The 16,268-nt window shown below is 35.1% G+C and overlaps 2 protein-coding genes across 3 annotated transcripts; one reads left to right on the top strand and one right to left on the bottom strand.

The window, feature by feature from the left end:
- Window positions 1–784: 784 nt before the first annotated feature.
- LOC111449363 lies at window positions 785–4,843 on the top strand. The gene is made up of 8 exons (XM_023089224.1): window positions 785–1,221; window positions 1,323–1,410; window positions 2,216–2,301; window positions 3,160–3,238; window positions 3,416–3,475; window positions 4,251–4,372; window positions 4,458–4,529; window positions 4,628–4,843. Exons 1-8 carry the CDS (start codon window positions 785–787, stop codon window positions 4,728–4,730), a joined length of 1,047 nt encoding a protein of 348 aa, XP_022944992.1. The 3' UTR covers window positions 4,731–4,843.
- Window positions 4,844–5,756: 913 nt separating this feature from the next.
- Window positions 5,757–15,140, bottom strand: LOC111449361 (katanin p80 WD40 repeat-containing subunit B1 homolog). 2 transcript variants are annotated; one of them, XM_023089220.1, is made up of 19 exons: window positions 14,855–15,140; window positions 14,278–14,557; window positions 13,895–14,025; window positions 13,367–13,484; window positions 12,998–13,224; window positions 11,691–11,793; window positions 10,880–10,950; window positions 10,681–10,755; window positions 10,449–10,592; window positions 10,113–10,335; window positions 9,101–9,925; window positions 8,729–8,788; window positions 8,528–8,646; window positions 8,161–8,289; window positions 7,681–7,755; window positions 7,462–7,574; window positions 7,096–7,212; window positions 6,931–6,999; window positions 5,757–6,502 (listed from the first exon to the last, which is right to left on the bottom strand). In XM_023089220.1, the coding sequence occupies exons 2-19, from the start codon at window positions 14,303–14,305 to the stop codon at window positions 6,439–6,441; spliced, it is 2,691 nt and encodes an 896-aa protein (XP_022944988.1). In that variant the 5' UTR covers window positions 14,306–14,557; window positions 14,855–15,140; the 3' UTR covers window positions 5,757–6,438. The 2 variants fall into 2 exon arrangements, with proteins under 2 accessions (XP_022944988.1, XP_022944989.1); XM_023089221.1 differs by lacking the exon at window positions 14,855–15,140 and adding an exon at window positions 14,665–14,835.
- Between the last annotated feature and the right edge of the window lie 1,128 nt (window positions 15,141–16,268).

Here is a 16,268-nt window from a genome sequence, read left to right as displayed (position 1 = left end):
TTGTTATTTTCAGGCTTCCTCTCAAGGTTTTTAAAACTCGTTTCCTAGGGAGAGGTTTCCACAACCTTATAAAAATTGTTTCGTTTCCCACTCCAACCGATGTGGGATCTCACAATTCATCCCCTCTGGGGCCCAATGTTCTTGCTGACATTCGTTCCTCTCTCCAATCAATATGAGATCTCGCATAAATAACTCTCATGTAGAGGCATAAATTATTGAAAAGATTGATGACCGTTGGATTCAAGTTAATTTGATTGGCCTCTTCGAATCTTTTCAAACTGATAAAACACTTATTTTCATGCCGCTAAAAAGAACCATCAATGAAAATGGCTCCTTACCAAAATATGTTATTGCTAGGGGAGCATGTACAATTACAGGAGGGATGTTTAGTACCGATTCTTATAGTACTGTTCGGAGAGTCGATAAGTTAATTCCTATAAATGTGTATTTGTCGGGTTGTCCACCTAAACCCAAGGCTGTTATAGATGCAATAACAAAACTTGTAAGAAAATATCTCGGGAAATCTTAGAACAATAGCTATTTCTAGATAATGAATTAAACAAAATTTTAAAGGAAAAGTCAAATGAAGTAAAAATTGTAAAATTACAGTGTGGCCTCGCCAACAAATCGGTAATTCCATAAGCTATAGTGGCCTTGGAAAGGATAAACTGGTAATTTTATACGCTAATTCATTAAGATGTCCAAAATTTAGGTCATACACCACAAAGAAGAAAATAAATAAATAAGGAAATCGCAGGTGACAGGATATTTAAGAGCTTTTCGAATGGATAATAACCGTAATTTCCAAATTTGTTTGCTAACGAGGGATTCATCGTCGTTCGCAAGGAGAACTAGTGCGAGAGTTTCTGAAGAACAAGCTGGTAAAGGGAAGAACAAGAGAATGTCCGTGTTCGAGAGCATCGGACTAGGGTTGGCTTTTCGAAATGCTGCTTCCACTTGCAACTTTCTATCTAATCCAGGAATCTTCCTCAAATCTGTTGCTTCAAACCGTGAATTTCAGCAAATTTCACTTCGTTCTCGTGCTATGCTTTCTGAAAATGGCCATGAATCTATGTTCGATGCCAAGAGTGCTTCTACACCGACTGCAACCGACGCCCAGGGCTCTGGAACCACTGCTAGAAGTCGTCGATTGCTTAAGCTTCGTGAAGAGAAGCGAAAACGGGAGCATGATCGTCTCCACAATTATCCTGCCTGGGCGAAGTCTCTCTCTCTCTCTCTCTCTCTTTTCTGTATGATTGTGTGTTAGCATTTTTTTTTTTTAGTGTATTCGATTGATAATGAAATCGCCGGTAAAACGACAGAGTGTTAGAAGATGCCTGCAAAAACGATGCGGAATTACGCGCTGTTCTTGGCGATAGCATTGGCAATCCAGAGGAAATGAGGAAAAAGGTATATCGATTTGGCTGATATTCATCTTCTTCAAACATTTTCTGCTTCCAGCTTTTGATATTGTGTCAGTTTTTTTAATCTATTTTTCAGATTTCTTCACTTCATTTTGAGTGACAAGAAACCTTAAGAAAATGCTTAAAACTTGTTTGCAGTATATTCGCGATGTAGGATTTAATGTTTTCTTGATATATTCTTTATTCATCGGTATGATGTCTTAGAAGATAAGCTTGCGTCGAGTAGGACTATCATTATATCTTGTTGATATAGTTGAATATAATTTGGTTGGTCCAACATTTTCTGAGTATTGGTGCGTACTATCATGAACGGATGCAGATGATATCACGGAAGCTAGGAAAATGTTATTTCTGGATAATCAACAGGATTACTTTATTAGTTGCCGTTTCATAAGTTGCTCATTTGATTTATATTCTAGTATTGGCTCTTTATATTATATTCTTCCAAGATCAACTTAATTATCACACAACATTTTGCTGGAGAAGTTTCTCATATGACTAATAATTCATATACAAATGTGTTGTTCATCAACTTATTTCGCATCTATTGTCAGTCACGAGCCATTAGCTTCTTACTAGAGTTTCAAAACCAATCTGAATCTCATGTATTAAACACTTGTCCGTGTTGCCATTCACATAAGTGATAGAACTGATGAACAGAATAAGCTTGTTTCTCTGAGGTATCAGGCAGTAGAGATAAAACTTCTAAATCTTTTCCATGCAATTCCTGTTAAAAAATGGCATTTTCTTATTTTTGTGCTTGATTACATCTTACAATGTGATTGTGGCAGGTTGAAGAGAGAGTTCGGAGGAAGGGTAGAGATTTCACAAAGTCTAAAACGGGTTCCATCCTTGCCTTCAAAGTCAGCTTTAGAGAGTAATTTTTTTTTTATATAAACGCCCCTTACTTGTTTATCATCCTTTTTGGTCCTCACTAGTATTAGCTCATTTCCAGCGCCAAAATCAAATCCTAGTTCTCCATAATACAAGAAAAGATTTCACCACATTGCCAATTCCATTTTTTCTTGCAATGAACCGTTACTTATCAAATGTGAATTTGTTCTTCTCAATTGCTCAGGTTTCGAATCTCTTTTGAAAAAAAATGTTTAAAACCTGAAAGGTAGTGTTAATTCAACAAGTTCTCCTTTAAAGAAAGCTGTATCTTAATTAAATAAGTTTTTAGTATGGCTTCCTTACATGATAGGATTTTGTTTCAACTTTGGGTTTTCCAAATGTGCAAGTCATGAATTTTTTTGACGTGTTGGTTTACTTTTTTGAATATAGTTACTGCTTTATGGGTACTGGCAGTATCATGGTTAAATGATGCTTTTCTTACCTTATCAGCTGATATGAGGATGGGAATATGCATTCTCGTTATTTAGACCGTATTTGATTACCATTTGATTTTTGGTTTTTGAAAATTATGCTTGTTTTCCTATCATTTCTCTACAATCCCAGGATACAGTGATATTGGAGTTCTGCTAACTTCAAACATCCTCTGTGGCTGATTTTGTCCTCGTTTCTCGATTAACTGATTTTTAAGTTTAACCATGGTTTTTTCCACACTTAACGTTTATTTATACCTGTACGCTGTGTCTGGTGAATCTTTTAGGCATCCTTAAGCTGCTAATGAATTGAAAATTATGTTGATGTGGTGGCAAATTGTTCGTAAGACGTTCGAACTTTACCATTTTAAGTAACTAACCATCCTTTTTCCCTCTGTTTTTCTGCATAGCTTCAATCCTCTCGATTCCTACATATGGTTTGAGTTGATTGGATCACCATCTGATCGAGATGTTGATCTTATTGGCAGTGTAAGTTAATTCTTATTGCCATAGAATGGTTTTCTTTATCAGAATTTTTCTTTTCCTTGACCCGCTTAAACTTTGAAAATGACCATCTTCCACTTTCGCGCGACTCTCAGTGCATCCCTGAATGACTCTTAGCTTTCCTTGTATTCTGTATTACTTACATTCCAAGTAACCATGCAGGTTATCCAGTCATGGTACGTCATGGGTCGATTGGGGGCCTTCAACTCTTCAAATTTACAGGTTAATTCATATACCTTTTAACCTAATTGATTTATTCTTCATTAAAGTGTCCTACCCTTGTTAAATTACCAGTCAACCCAACATCTTAAACTCGTGTTAAATTTAATTATATCAACATTCCAACACCTCCCCTCACTTATAGGCTTGAAAATTTGTAGAAGGCCCAACAAGACCTCTCTAATAGTTAAATCATTAATCAACCCAAAAGCTTAAGCTTATGTATTATGGTAATTTAATTATATCAACCCTCCAACAACCCTAATGATCTGAAGCCAATTACATTTCCTTTTTTTTTTTTTTTTACCTATATCACAAATCAAAATTAATTCTCTTGTTAATTTCATTACTTATATATATATTCGAATGAGGGAAGGCCTTTTAGCCAGTGTTTTCATTATTTTCACTTGACTTTTTGACGTGTGGGGATAACATTTACATTATGAATGTATCACACAACTACTTAATTGTTTTATCAGCTTTATATGGATGAAAGTAGGTTCTCTAGATCTTTTCTCTAGATCTCACTATTTATTTATTTATTTGAAAAGGAAAAACACGTTCAATTGCATATGAAATTGGTTATTTAGAAGCCAATTCCTGATTCCTTTCCAAAGAAAAGGATAGCTCAACCAACCTGTTTAGGTGGCCTGTCTCTCACACCTCCCTCCTAAGACTTAATGGGACCAAATCTAGAGCTGCTGAGTGAATTGCTAAATAGTTGGAATAAAAACTTCATTGAATCATTATTCGAACTCACACGAGAAAGTAATTGCAGGTGGCGAATTCATCGATGGAGTACAATCCTGTGTATGACGCAGAAAAAGGGTTTAAAGTGATGCAGTCATCATTTCATGATATCAGTGATGTTGAGTTTCAGGACAACTGGGGCCGAGTTTGGTAAGAGTTCTTGGAATTAACTGTGTTTCCATTGTTCAATCTCAATGTGGAAAATTCAAACAAGTTGTGCAATAATGTGTGGCAGGGTCGACCTCGGTACGTCTGATTATTTGGCCATTGATGTACTTTTGAACTGTTTGACTGTTCTGAGCTCAGAGTAAGTTTGTTTTCTGGACGAATACTTGTAAAGATTATAAAGGTTATAGGTATGCATCTAATTAAGGAACTTGTTGACTTTCTCACTTTGAGCTACAGATATTTAGGCATCCAACAAGTCGTTTTCGGGGGACGTCGAATGGGCGATTGGGAAGAAGGAATGACAAGCCCCGAATTCGGGTACAAGTTTTTCAAAGTCTAACTTCTTTTCAATCAACATTTTCAAGCTACGTGTATATAATGCTCTAAATGGTAACTAACAATTTATGTCCTTAGCAGCTCTAAATTTCCAGGAATTAGTCCCTATTTTTCTAAGTTCCAATCCCAATAAGGAAAATGAATAATTTATAACAAAGTTTTAGTGTTATTGATTCTTAGGTAGACTAAATCTTCGTCTAAACTTATTGTCGTAAAAGTAGAAAATTTTTAGCCTTAAATTCCCTTAGGTTGAGAATGTCGAAAATTTGGCCTCAACGCTCACCCCCAAGAGAAAGGGACTTCTAAATTGGCCCCCTACCTATATCGCAGCTTTCCTAAAAATATGTCACATCCTCTAATAAATTATCTATCTTCTTTTTTCTATCCCATACCAATAATATTGATATTAATCCCATTTTTTATAACGATTGTTTAGATGAATCAAATAATTTCTAGCTGTAAAATATCAATACAAAAATAGTTAAAAAAAGGTCTACTTTTGTCACTATAGTTAAACTAAGACTTCTTTTATATATATATATATATTATTAAACACTAGATTGTTTTTTTCAAGTTTAAAATTAAAACTAACGGAACACTAGTTTACTTGTTAAGGCTTAACTAATCAGTACTCCATTATTGCCCACACCCTGTTAAGGAGCCATTTAGTTAAAGGTTGTCTAGAAAATAATTTGTGTTTAGTGTAATTTCAACAATTTTTCAAGGTTATGTAGTTTTAGATAATTTAATTTTTATTAATCTTTTAGTTTATTTTGTAATAAATTTTAATTTTTGAAAATCAAATAAGGGATATGATAGGAGTAAATTATATTAAATGAGATATACTATGGCCTTAAATTTTAATTCATTAATAAATATACTATAAATATATGTTTTTTTTTTTTTTTTTTGAAAGAATAATAATATAGTTCCTGGTAAAGTTTCTCAAGCCTATCCAAAAACAGACCATTTTTCGGATTTAATAGAATTAGTGTAACATAATACACGAGATCGATCTGTCTGCCAGATATTACAAGAAAGAAGGCTCTCGGTCTCGACAAAGACGTAAATAAACATAATACCAAAATACAGCACAACTAAAATATTGAGAAACAAGTTGGAGTTAGAAAGAAGATAGATATGGTGTGCACAACAATTAGGGTAAAAAGAAAAGAGAGGGTAAAATAGGTTAGCCATAAGAAAGAAAGAAAAATAGGTAAAACTCACTCAACTCCTTCACCACATATATAAGAAACGAGGTGGTTTATGAGATGACGGTTCTCCAAAACCCAAATCATCCAAATCCAAATCCAAATTCAAATCCAAACTCCTAATTCCTAACTCCTAACTCCTACTACATTAGCTTTTTTCTCTGTTTCGGTATGTGCAGAATTAGCCAGTCGTCAATAAAAATGCCCTGTACGTACTTTTTACTTCTATCGACCAAAGATGAAGGCGAAGCCAAAGGAGGAGGATGAAGGTAGGTTCGTTCGAACAGAAGAGATCATGTGCTATGGGAAAATGGCACATTCTCTCAAAGAACAGCAGCTCCCCTTTTACCTCTTTTACCCACCACCCTCACAGATTGTTGCATAGGAAAGAGTGTTTCAATCTTCAGTATGGGAACTCTCTCCCTCTCTCTCTCTCTCTCTTAAGGCAACCCATACGGAGAGGATACTAAAAGTCCTCTTACTCTCCTTTTTCCTCTTTTGTCACTGAAATTCCTGCAGTGCGAGATTCAACTCCTGTGCTGACTTTGCTACTGATCCCCTTTTTCTGTGCCAAAACAAAAATAAGGGTACCGCAATCGCATAATTGTCGCAAAAGTTCAGAGACCCATAAAGTTTTGGAAAAGGAAAAGGAAAAAAAAAAACATGCAGAAATGGCGTGCACTAACAGTGTTTTCTGACGTTCGCAAATAAAAAACGAGTAAAAGATAATTGTTTTGAAATATTAAGTTTCAGAAATAAAAGGGAAACTGTGTAATTACGACTACATTTGGGTTGGGTTGATTTTAAATAAATCATAAATTAATTTTTATTTAAAAGTACACTTTATTGTGAGTTTAGTGTGTAATTTTGGAAGGTTATATGAGTGTCCTTTTCTAAAAATGGCATGCTATTTAAGAGCATTTTAATTAGTGCTTCTAAAATTAGTTATAAAGTGCTTTTAGTTCAAGCTATATATTAGATGGAGTTGGATACCTTATGAGGGCTGGCAGGCAGCGCTTGACTTTTTCAAGCTCGATGAAGCAGAGATTGCATCGCTCCAACCTACAAACGTCCATTTTACACAACCGCTTTTAACACAATCAAGACTTGATATCTAAATAGTTCTAAACTATTAAAAAGAAAAAAGTTGTAAGATACCTTTGCTCTGCCTCAATATTTACGCCAACAGACGAAGTTGCCGATAACGTTGAATAAATCACCGAACCGAACGTCCTTACCAGCTTAAGAAGCATTTCCATAGCGATGTCCAAAAACCTATAGTTCCAGGAAATGAAATGAGTAATTCAACTTTTGTCTAAAAAAGAAAGCTTCAAATTCGAGTAAATGTCTGAAGTTCGCGAGTCTACAGCCTTAAAGTCACAATATAAGTTTTTCAAAACCGAAAACCATAGAAAAGATTTATCAAATATGGAAATTTGCAGGTGTAGCCCTTTTGTATGTGTGCGCATAGATAGAGAGAGAGAGAGAGAGAGAGAGAGAGAGAGAGAGAGAGAGAGATGAAACCTATCCAAGTCACTTTCAAGGAGGCTAGAAAGAACTGGCAGAATACAACTGCAGATATCCAGAGTGATGACTTCAATTTTGTCGGTCAAAATACTAATTACATCAGCAGCAACCTGCATCAACAGCAATCCGATCCGAGTTAAAGAAGCTAAAATCAGAAAATAGTAATTCAAAAAAAAAAAAACTTTCTTCCACTTCAAAGAACAAGATTATACTTACTGCATGATCAGCCATTTTCTCCATCGCAGACACCGCCCCTTTAATGTCATGTCTTTCCCAATATCTATAGACTGCCTATAAAAAGAATAAGATGCAAAAACGTGCACATCATCATCAAGCTTAAACTTCAACTGCAGCAAGCAACTGACAACAAGCGAACGGGCAGATGTCGAGAATCTCATGATTATATGTTACACGAATTGAGGAATAATGCTTTTTACGCTTTAACGAATACTACACTCTGATTCGACAATGCCAACTCATGTAACTTTCCAAGTGAAGTAAGGTATCAAAAAAGTTTCTTGAAAAACTCTATCCATTATGTTCTAAAATAATGCTAAGAATTTAACAAAAGTGTAATACAAATTTATTCATACTGGCAATTTAGGTGACTCATTTAACATGATAAATGTGTAAAATAAGAGTTAATTGTTTGCAAATGTAAGCATGTGTTGGTTTAGAATTGAAGGCTGTCATTACTTGCAATTTTGCTGAACGAGATTGCATCGAGTTGATGAATTGATCATGTTGTTGTAGAACATTTGCTATGATATCCTCTTCGCTTGTAGGTGCTACTGTTTCCTTCTCTGGAGATCGACGATAACCTCTCTGTAAAAAAGTTGGATTAAAGAAGAGAACAAAAGAGTAAGACCCCGTGAGAGTTCAAAATTTTTAATCAGTATGTCATTAACTTTTTAGTCACAATTATTTTCACAATCCACAATCAATCACATTTCAAGGAAGTTACAACTCGTCGTAATGTACCAGTTCTTGGCCATAGTACGGTCATGAAAAGGGATATACACTTACGAACAAGAAAAATAGTTCAATTCAAATTAGGTCATACCCCGTTATTTAGTGGAAGACTGTCCAATGCAGCTGCTCTTCCAGGGGAGGCATTAAATGTTGACCGGCTAAAATTAGCTCTTTCTCTTTTCTCCCAATCTACACGAGAACGCATTCTCCCTGAAACATAACCACTTTTTAAATGTAAGGCATCAGTTGTTGTCAAGAGGAAAAAAAAATCAATAACTAAATATGACAAAACCTCCTCTTGTAGCTTCTGGAAAAGCTCCATCTCTGCTTATTTTATGCCCTTGAGATTCATCTAGAAAAAAGAGAGAACACAAAGAAATATGACAAAAGTATGTTGATAGACTAAAACTAGCGAGCCAAAACAAAGACATGCAAATGACATCATGATCATAGCCCAAAAAACCTCCAAATAAACATGCAACATGGTTACCGCAACCTATCATAAACATGGTCAGTTGTTCCAATCAAATGAGTATGAACAATATGAAATCACATAAATCAAAAGACTAAATTAACAGATAATAGACTCATCAGTGAAGTAGCAACTGCCGTAAGTTGAAATGGATGATATAAAATGGTTACTACATAATGTAACAGATAATACCTTCGTGTTTGTAGCTTGCCGTTGACTCTTTTGTTTCTGTTTCATTCTTACCAGATCCAATATGTCTTTCTTCTTTTACAATCTTCTGTGGAGCAGATACTCCTTGAATTGAACCAATACCATGCAAGGAATTCCTATTATCTGCAATGTTGCTCATATCAGCAGCCTTCAAACCTCTGGATTCAGAAAGGATAGAGATAGTTGAATTATCAACTTCATCTCTACCACTTGGAAACCTCCTATTAGTATCAGTAGTTTTTGATAGCAATGGTGCTGGAACTGCTCTTCCAGCAACATCAAGTTCCTTTCTAGAGTCATCCTGCTCATGCCTTGAATTTGTCCTTGTAAGTGGCATTGCCCTTCCAGCAACATCCAATTCCTTCCTAGAATCATCCTGCTCATGCCTTGAATTTGTCCTGGGAAGTGGCATTGCTCTTCCAGCAACATCCAATTCCTTTCTAGAATCATCCTGCTCATGCCTTGAATTTGTCCTGGGTAGTGGCATTGCTCTTCCAGCAACATCAATTTCCTTCCTAGGATCATCCTGCTCATGCCTTGAATTTGTCCTGGGTAGTGGCATTGCTCTTCCAGCAACATCAAAATCCTTTCTAGAATCATCCTGCTCATGCCTTGAATTTGTCCGGGGTACAATTACAGGTATCACATCTGATTTATTGAAGATAGGGTTGTTGAATGTTGAAGTGGCCTTCACAGAGTTTCTCTTAGGTACCACTGCATTAGGTACTGCCACCGAGCTAACCGAATTAGCCTTTGGGCCAGCATTTGAACTGACCCTTTGGGGAGTACTTGGCCCATTTCCTGTGGCTTCAATCAGTACAAAAAAGAAAATCAATGATGTATACTCCAAGACTCCATGTTCTATAAATGGAGAGGTTGTGCCAATAAAAAAGGATAATTCAATACAACGGGTAGTTCTAAAAAGTAACAATAAGAAGTAATAGTGAAATCCTACAAATGACAACAAAAAAGACAAGATAAGGAAATTACTTACATGACAACGGTTTTGGATCCTTGACATCGGTATTTTGAGAAACTGACAATCTTCCCAATGTTTTAGTTTCCTTCAATAGTGGATCAGAAGTTTGTGATACTGATAATCCACCAAAATTAGCCTTGGGATTGTTCTCATTTTGCAGTGATAGATTACTGCTGGATTTAGGTTCTGAGCGACCATTTAATCTGTTAACGTTATTAATTGCATAGGGCTCTGTACGCTGTGCAAGAGGCAATGAAACAAAATTACATTGAGTTAAAAAGAAACGTAAACAACCTGGAAGAATAAAATGGCCTATCTCTATACAGAGTACGTATGGATAATGCATTGTACCGTAATGTCTACAACCCACACTCCAACACAGTTCTGATTGTATGAACAGCCAAGAAGTTTTCCCTCGTGAACATTAAGATCAGACAGCCTAGACCAACCAACTTCCACTCCATCATGACATCGTATTGGTTCCCATGAGAAAACCTATTACGTAGCACCATTGTGAAACAAAAATTGAAAACGATGTTGTTCTATAGAGATGAAAAACCATTTGCACAAAAAAGAAAGTTACCTTCAGACTTTCATGCAATCCACAAAGCAGTGTCCTCCCATCAGGATTAAAAGTTAAACAACGGACTCCACTGGTCTGATGCAGAAACAAGAATACGAGATGTCTCAAAAGAAAATAAAAGGCAGTCATCGACAAAAATGCTCTCCCTTACGTATAGTTATTCAAAAGCCAGAGAAATAAAAATTCATTTGACAAGTACCTCAGGTCCAGCTGAACCAATCAACTCGAAGGTTTCCAGGTCCCAAAATTTAACGGTTTTATCTGCTGAGCCTGATCAAGAAAAAGAAAATTAAGACGGGGTTTAATAACAAGCAGATCTAGTGTTTCATATATGCAAAATTAGTTTAAGTTTTCCACAATTGTTTTTCTTTCATATTAGTACACTGGCCAACTGCCAATGAAATTTAAATCTTCTTTCTGATACAGAATTAATTATTGTTCTCCTTGTATGGAATATCTCATCATCTTTTTGCACTTTCATATTCATACTTCGACAAAAAGCCGGTACATTAGAAAATTGGAAAACTTGAATTAAGACAAGTTGACCGTCTTTGACTAGTAAGGCTACATAAAACATCGTTTGATGAAAGTTCCCAGAAGGCCTTGGCAACCATCTCAATTCGGTGGCCAGATACCTCCTCTTTTATCTTGACCAAAATATAGAAAGAAAAAATGAAATAAAACAATAAGAGAAAAATATGTGTTTAAAAATACGAAAAAGGAGACTCATCTGCCCAACTGTAAATGAAAAAAATAAATAAATAAATAAATAAAAAATCAAAACTACAAACACTATTGTATCCCAGGGTAGAGAGAGAGGGAGGTATTAAGAAAACACACTTGTAGCTTGGTTGTCATTCAAACCGGTCGAGAACAAACATTTTTCTTTCCCTCTTTCTCGATGAGAAAGAAATATATAAGCATTTACACATTCTTTAAATATTGTTAATGATTCTATGGGCAAGAAAGAGAGAGGAGAAGAGAGACAAAGGCAAAAGTGCATAACAAACCTGTTGCCAGCAGAAACTCATGAGGGTGAAAGTCTATACACTGAACCTGACCCTCGTGGCACTTGAAATCATGCAACAACTTTCCAGCAGTCAGATCCCAGAGCTGTTAAAATAAGATATATTAGAAGGCTCTTTTTAATAGGAAATGATAATTCAATGAAAATAAAATAACAAATTTTGCATGAGAATAAAATGTCCAATTTTCTAGAAATTACATAATTAATATACAATTATTAATACAATTTATACAATAGAGAAAAAGAACTTCATCAAAATTGTATGCAACTCAAAAACTAAAAACTTAACTTAACAAGCAATAAGATAAGCACTATCAAATTTGCATTCAACTAATCTTTTACAGTTCCCCACCAACAAAACCCACAATTGAGCCAATTTGGCTGAAATCCACATAGGCCACAGAAACCAGTGAATAAGTCAAAAGGAAGATCCCACAACAAAAGAACTTACAGGAGATGGTTTAAACCAAACACACAATAAAAACTCAAAATCACCATCTATCAATAGTTTCATTCTTCTCCATCAAACACCATAAACAAGACCAATGTCTTTCCACACACAAGCTCCTTCATGGCTAGGTGTGTATGGTACAAAGTGATGTACAAACCTAATTGAACTAAAGCATCCGATATATATAAGAGATCAAACATATACCTGGAAGTCTAGGCATATCAATATTGTGATCTATACCATTTAAGTACATGAATATCACCTGCTGGTAAAATAAAGGAGAAAAACAGCTAAAGAGGACAAAGGCTAGAGAGCGGCAGGCATGTGAAAAAAAAAGAACTAAGAAAACAGTCAGAGTATTAAGCGACTTGTCCTTAGTGAGCACATCTAAGCAAATGATGAAACACTAGTACAAGACAGCTCACTTGGCTCCAAGCAATACATCAAAGTCGTTTGTGCCCAATGCTTAGACACTTCTAGGAAGATAATCGAGGGAAAAAATTCAAATAAACAAATTGTATAAACAACATTACTAGAGATTTATAAAAGAATGGGGACTAGATTCCTAGCTCCAAACTATCTCTATAACCAGGGGAAATACAGATACGAGAAAGCTCTCATTGTCAAAATGAAGGAAAGGTATTACGGACTCCTTTGTTAGTGAGGACCAAAAACAAATCACAAAATGGTTAATAAGGTCAATATTTTTTCTGGTATGAGAAATGAGACTAATATGGTTACACTTGCTCCATAGGTTTGATCAGGAAAAAACTTGTCGTTCTCTTCCAAAAAGGACAGTGATATCATGAAACTGAACTACAAGGAAAAGAATTTCTAACCTTCACCGTGTTGTCTTCTCCACCAGATACAACCCAACGACCATCTGGAGTAAATCTGATTGCATTGACCCCTCGAGTGTGACCTTTGTATGTGTGGATACATCCTTTCTTCCTGATATCCCATATCTTAAGATTTGTATCCAAGGATCCAGAAGCAAAGAATTCCCCAAAGGGATGAAAATCCACAGAAATGCAATTGGATCTATGACCAGTAAGTGTTCGAACAACTAGGAAATATCACAGGAGGAATCCAGAAAATGGAAGATATAAGTCAACTTCACAGTACAATTATCCAAGGAAATAAACATTACAATATTGGAAACTGTCAATAAAGATGAAGGAAATATGTTGAGGTAATTGAAAGCATACTTTTAGCCTCCTCCAAATCCCAAAGCTTAATTGTGCCACTAGCAGCCCCTGCAGCTACCAATACTTCTGATGAGTCAAAGCTTACAGAATCTATTCCACTCGTATGGCCAGTCAAACTCTGGATGTGAAAGTACAACTAAGCGTAAGTGCAATGAAAAATGATATTACGAACACCGCACCTTTAGGTACTTAGTTTAAGCGAGTCTGCATCAATATTCTTTGAATTTAAAATAGCCTAATCTGTATCTAGTAAATCCTATTTACCACAGTGCGCATGGAATTCTTATTCTTCTTCTTCTTCTTCTTTTTTTTTTTTTTGGACGTGGAGGGAGATAATTGTGAATAAAATTAATTGCATGTTGTTTTTATCACAAGAAATATTAGAAGTGCAAGAAAAATATCAAATAATTGGCTTGTCGAAGGATATTTTTGTTAACTTGAGAAGAAATTAATAGAGCACAACCTATGTACCCTACTGTAACCGAGGTGAAGAATAGGAAACCATTAATGGCAGAAAATGAAACATACCAGTATGGCGTTGGGTTTACCGATAGCCCAGAGATTGACTTTGAAATCTTCACCACCGGTGACAAGAACACGAGATGACTTCCTCCCAATCTTCAGGCAATTGACAGCGGAAGAATGAGCCACAAATTCTTCTGTATAAATAATTGTTAAGGCAAACTGGTAGGAGCGTTCCCCAGCCTCCAATTGTAAGGCAGGCCATTTCTAATTAGCAAGCCATGAACTCAAAATATTCGCACTCACACAGAGATCTGATGAGGATACGAAAATGAAAATCGCAAAGCGAAAATAACAAGGCAATACAAGCAGATCGAGTCGAAATAACAACACTTCATTTTGAGATTTTAAAATCCATAGATGAACCCTGGGACATTGAGAAAGGATACGTAGCTTGTACGCCCGTTTGGTAGTCATGGCATGTATAAGAAAGATTTTAGGTCCACAATTGCATCAGAGCGCGAAGAAAACCTAGAAATTGAAATTGCAACAGCGGCATTCCACTGCGCACATTCCCAAAAAATTTGAATCCGAGAATAGCGCAATAATTAGTGACACTGCTTCATCAACTACTTCCAAGAACCGACGATCTCCACTGCAACATCTTAGATCTCAAAAAGGAAACTCCACCTACTCTTCTACCACCGCTCCCAGCACCAAGCAACGTCACTGTAAACACAAATTTCCAAAGGAAAAAAAAAATTAATCAAGAAACCTCCAACATCCAGATCAAAGATAGAAAAAGAAAACACACACAAACAAGCAAAGAAGAAAACCAGAAAAGAAGACTCCTCAGTTTGCTTCAAGCAAGTCAAGAAAAAGCACAACACGCTACGCTTCCAACTCATGCTACCTCCATCTTCCTCCACACTCACACACATCAACAAAAACCGCAACAAAAAAAAAAAAAAAAAATCCAAAACCAAATTTCAAAACGCGAAAACAAACGAGATAGAAGAACAGTACAGTATTTGAGACGAGAAATTCTTAGTTACAGGCGTCGGCCAGAGTTCAAGAGACGGCGACGGAGACGACGTCGATAAACACTTCGCTTTCCTCCACCTACAACGGTACCGCCATGGCCATATATCCCGCCGAAGTAAAAAGCTCCTTGAGAGAGAGGCAGAGAAGGACAGAAACCCAAAACTCAATTTCAAAATGAAAATTAATAATAATGAAAAAACAAAAAAAAAAAAAAGAATTTGATAGAGAAGAGAGTGAGGCGCTTTCACGTTTCGTGTCCCCTCCCTCTCCCTCCCCCAACTAATAAATAAATAAATAAATAAATATTCATATTGTTTTTATTCAAATTATTAACAATTTTTAAAAATTAATTGTTATTTTCTTTTCTTTTTGTTTAATTAATTTTAGGAAACACTGAGAGGGAAATTGTAAAAATAAATAAATAATCATTTTTTTGAAAAATGAAGAAGCAGCGGTTTGGTCAGCGTGAAAGCGACGCGCCACGGACTGCTCCCTGCAGATGTTAATGGGCCAGCCCAAACCTTAATGGGCCACTTGTATCTAATGGCCCATTTAGTTTATTATTTTATTATTAAAATTTGAATTTTTTTAATAAGATATTATTTTCTTATAATGTGATTTTAAATATATATATATATACATATATTTATAAAAATTAAATTCAAATTATTAACTATCAAATTATAATTTAAGATTAAATAAATATTACAAAATTATCAGGCATTTAATAAACATAAAAGATATATTAGTACAAAATTAATAAAGTTTTAAAAAATTAAATTCGGTTAATTTATTAAAATTAACTAGTTTTAAGAGATTTTTACTGCAATTTTAATCTCATAAAAATTACCATATAAATTTAAATTTGGAGTTAAATTTTAGAGTTAAAAATGGATAAAAATTAATTAATTTCAGGGAAAATTGATTTTTTTTATTTTTTATTTATTTATTTTTACAAATAATTTAAATTGCAAAAGAACTATTCTCCCTCCTCTTCTAATTTAAAATTTATGAAAAGGCAATACCGTTAACCCACCACTTTGTTCCCAATGCCTTTTGACGCATTCATTAAACTTTATATATTAATTAATTAATTAATATTATTATATTTGTTACAATTAAACTTTACTAAAACTTTGCATTTTTTTTTATTTCTTAATTACTCATTTATTCAAATTCTTCTTTACTTTATTTATAATAATTTTTAATCATATTTTTTTTAAAGAAAATAATTCGATAATTTTATAATTTTACTGTAATGTCCCACGTTGGTTGGGAAGGAGAACAAATCACGATTTAATGACGCGTTTTAAAGCCTTGAGGGGAAGCCCGAGAGGGAAAGCTCATAAAGGACAATATCTGCTAGCGGTGGATCAAGGTCGTTACAAATCGTATT

Source organism: Cucurbita moschata, unplaced genomic scaffold (assembly GCF_002738365.1).
Source record: "Cucurbita moschata cultivar Rifu unplaced genomic scaffold, Cmos_1.0 Cmo_Scf00011, whole genome shotgun sequence".
NCBI lineage: Eukaryota > Viridiplantae > Streptophyta > Magnoliopsida > Cucurbitales > Cucurbitaceae > Cucurbita > Cucurbita moschata.
The sequence above is the reverse complement of the archived record's forward strand: the minus strand, read 5'-3'. Positions and strand labels throughout refer to the sequence as shown.

Coding starts and splice junctions, on each gene's coding strand:
- LOC111449363 (XM_023089224.1), top strand. CDS start 785: ATGGATAATAACCGTAATTTCCAAATTTGTTTGCTAACGAGGGATTCA. Junction 1,222..1,322: donor AATTATCCTGCCTGGGCGAA/GTCTCTCTCTCT, acceptor GTAAAACGACAG/AGTGTTAGAAGATGCCTGCA. Junction 2,302..3,159: donor TTCAAAGTCAGCTTTAGAGA/GTAATTTTTTTT, acceptor TTTTCTGCATAG/CTTCAATCCTCTCGATTCCT.
- LOC111449361 (XM_023089220.1), bottom strand. CDS start 14,305: ATGACTACCAAACGGGCGTACAAGCTAC. Junction 8,647..8,728: donor TCCAGAAGCTACAAGAGGAG/GTTTTGTCATAT, acceptor GTTATGTTTCAG/GGAGAATGCGTTCTCGTGTA. Junction 7,000..7,095: donor AATATTGAGGCAGAGCAAAG/GTATCTTACAAC, acceptor GGACGTTTGTAG/GTTGGAGCGATGCAATCTCT.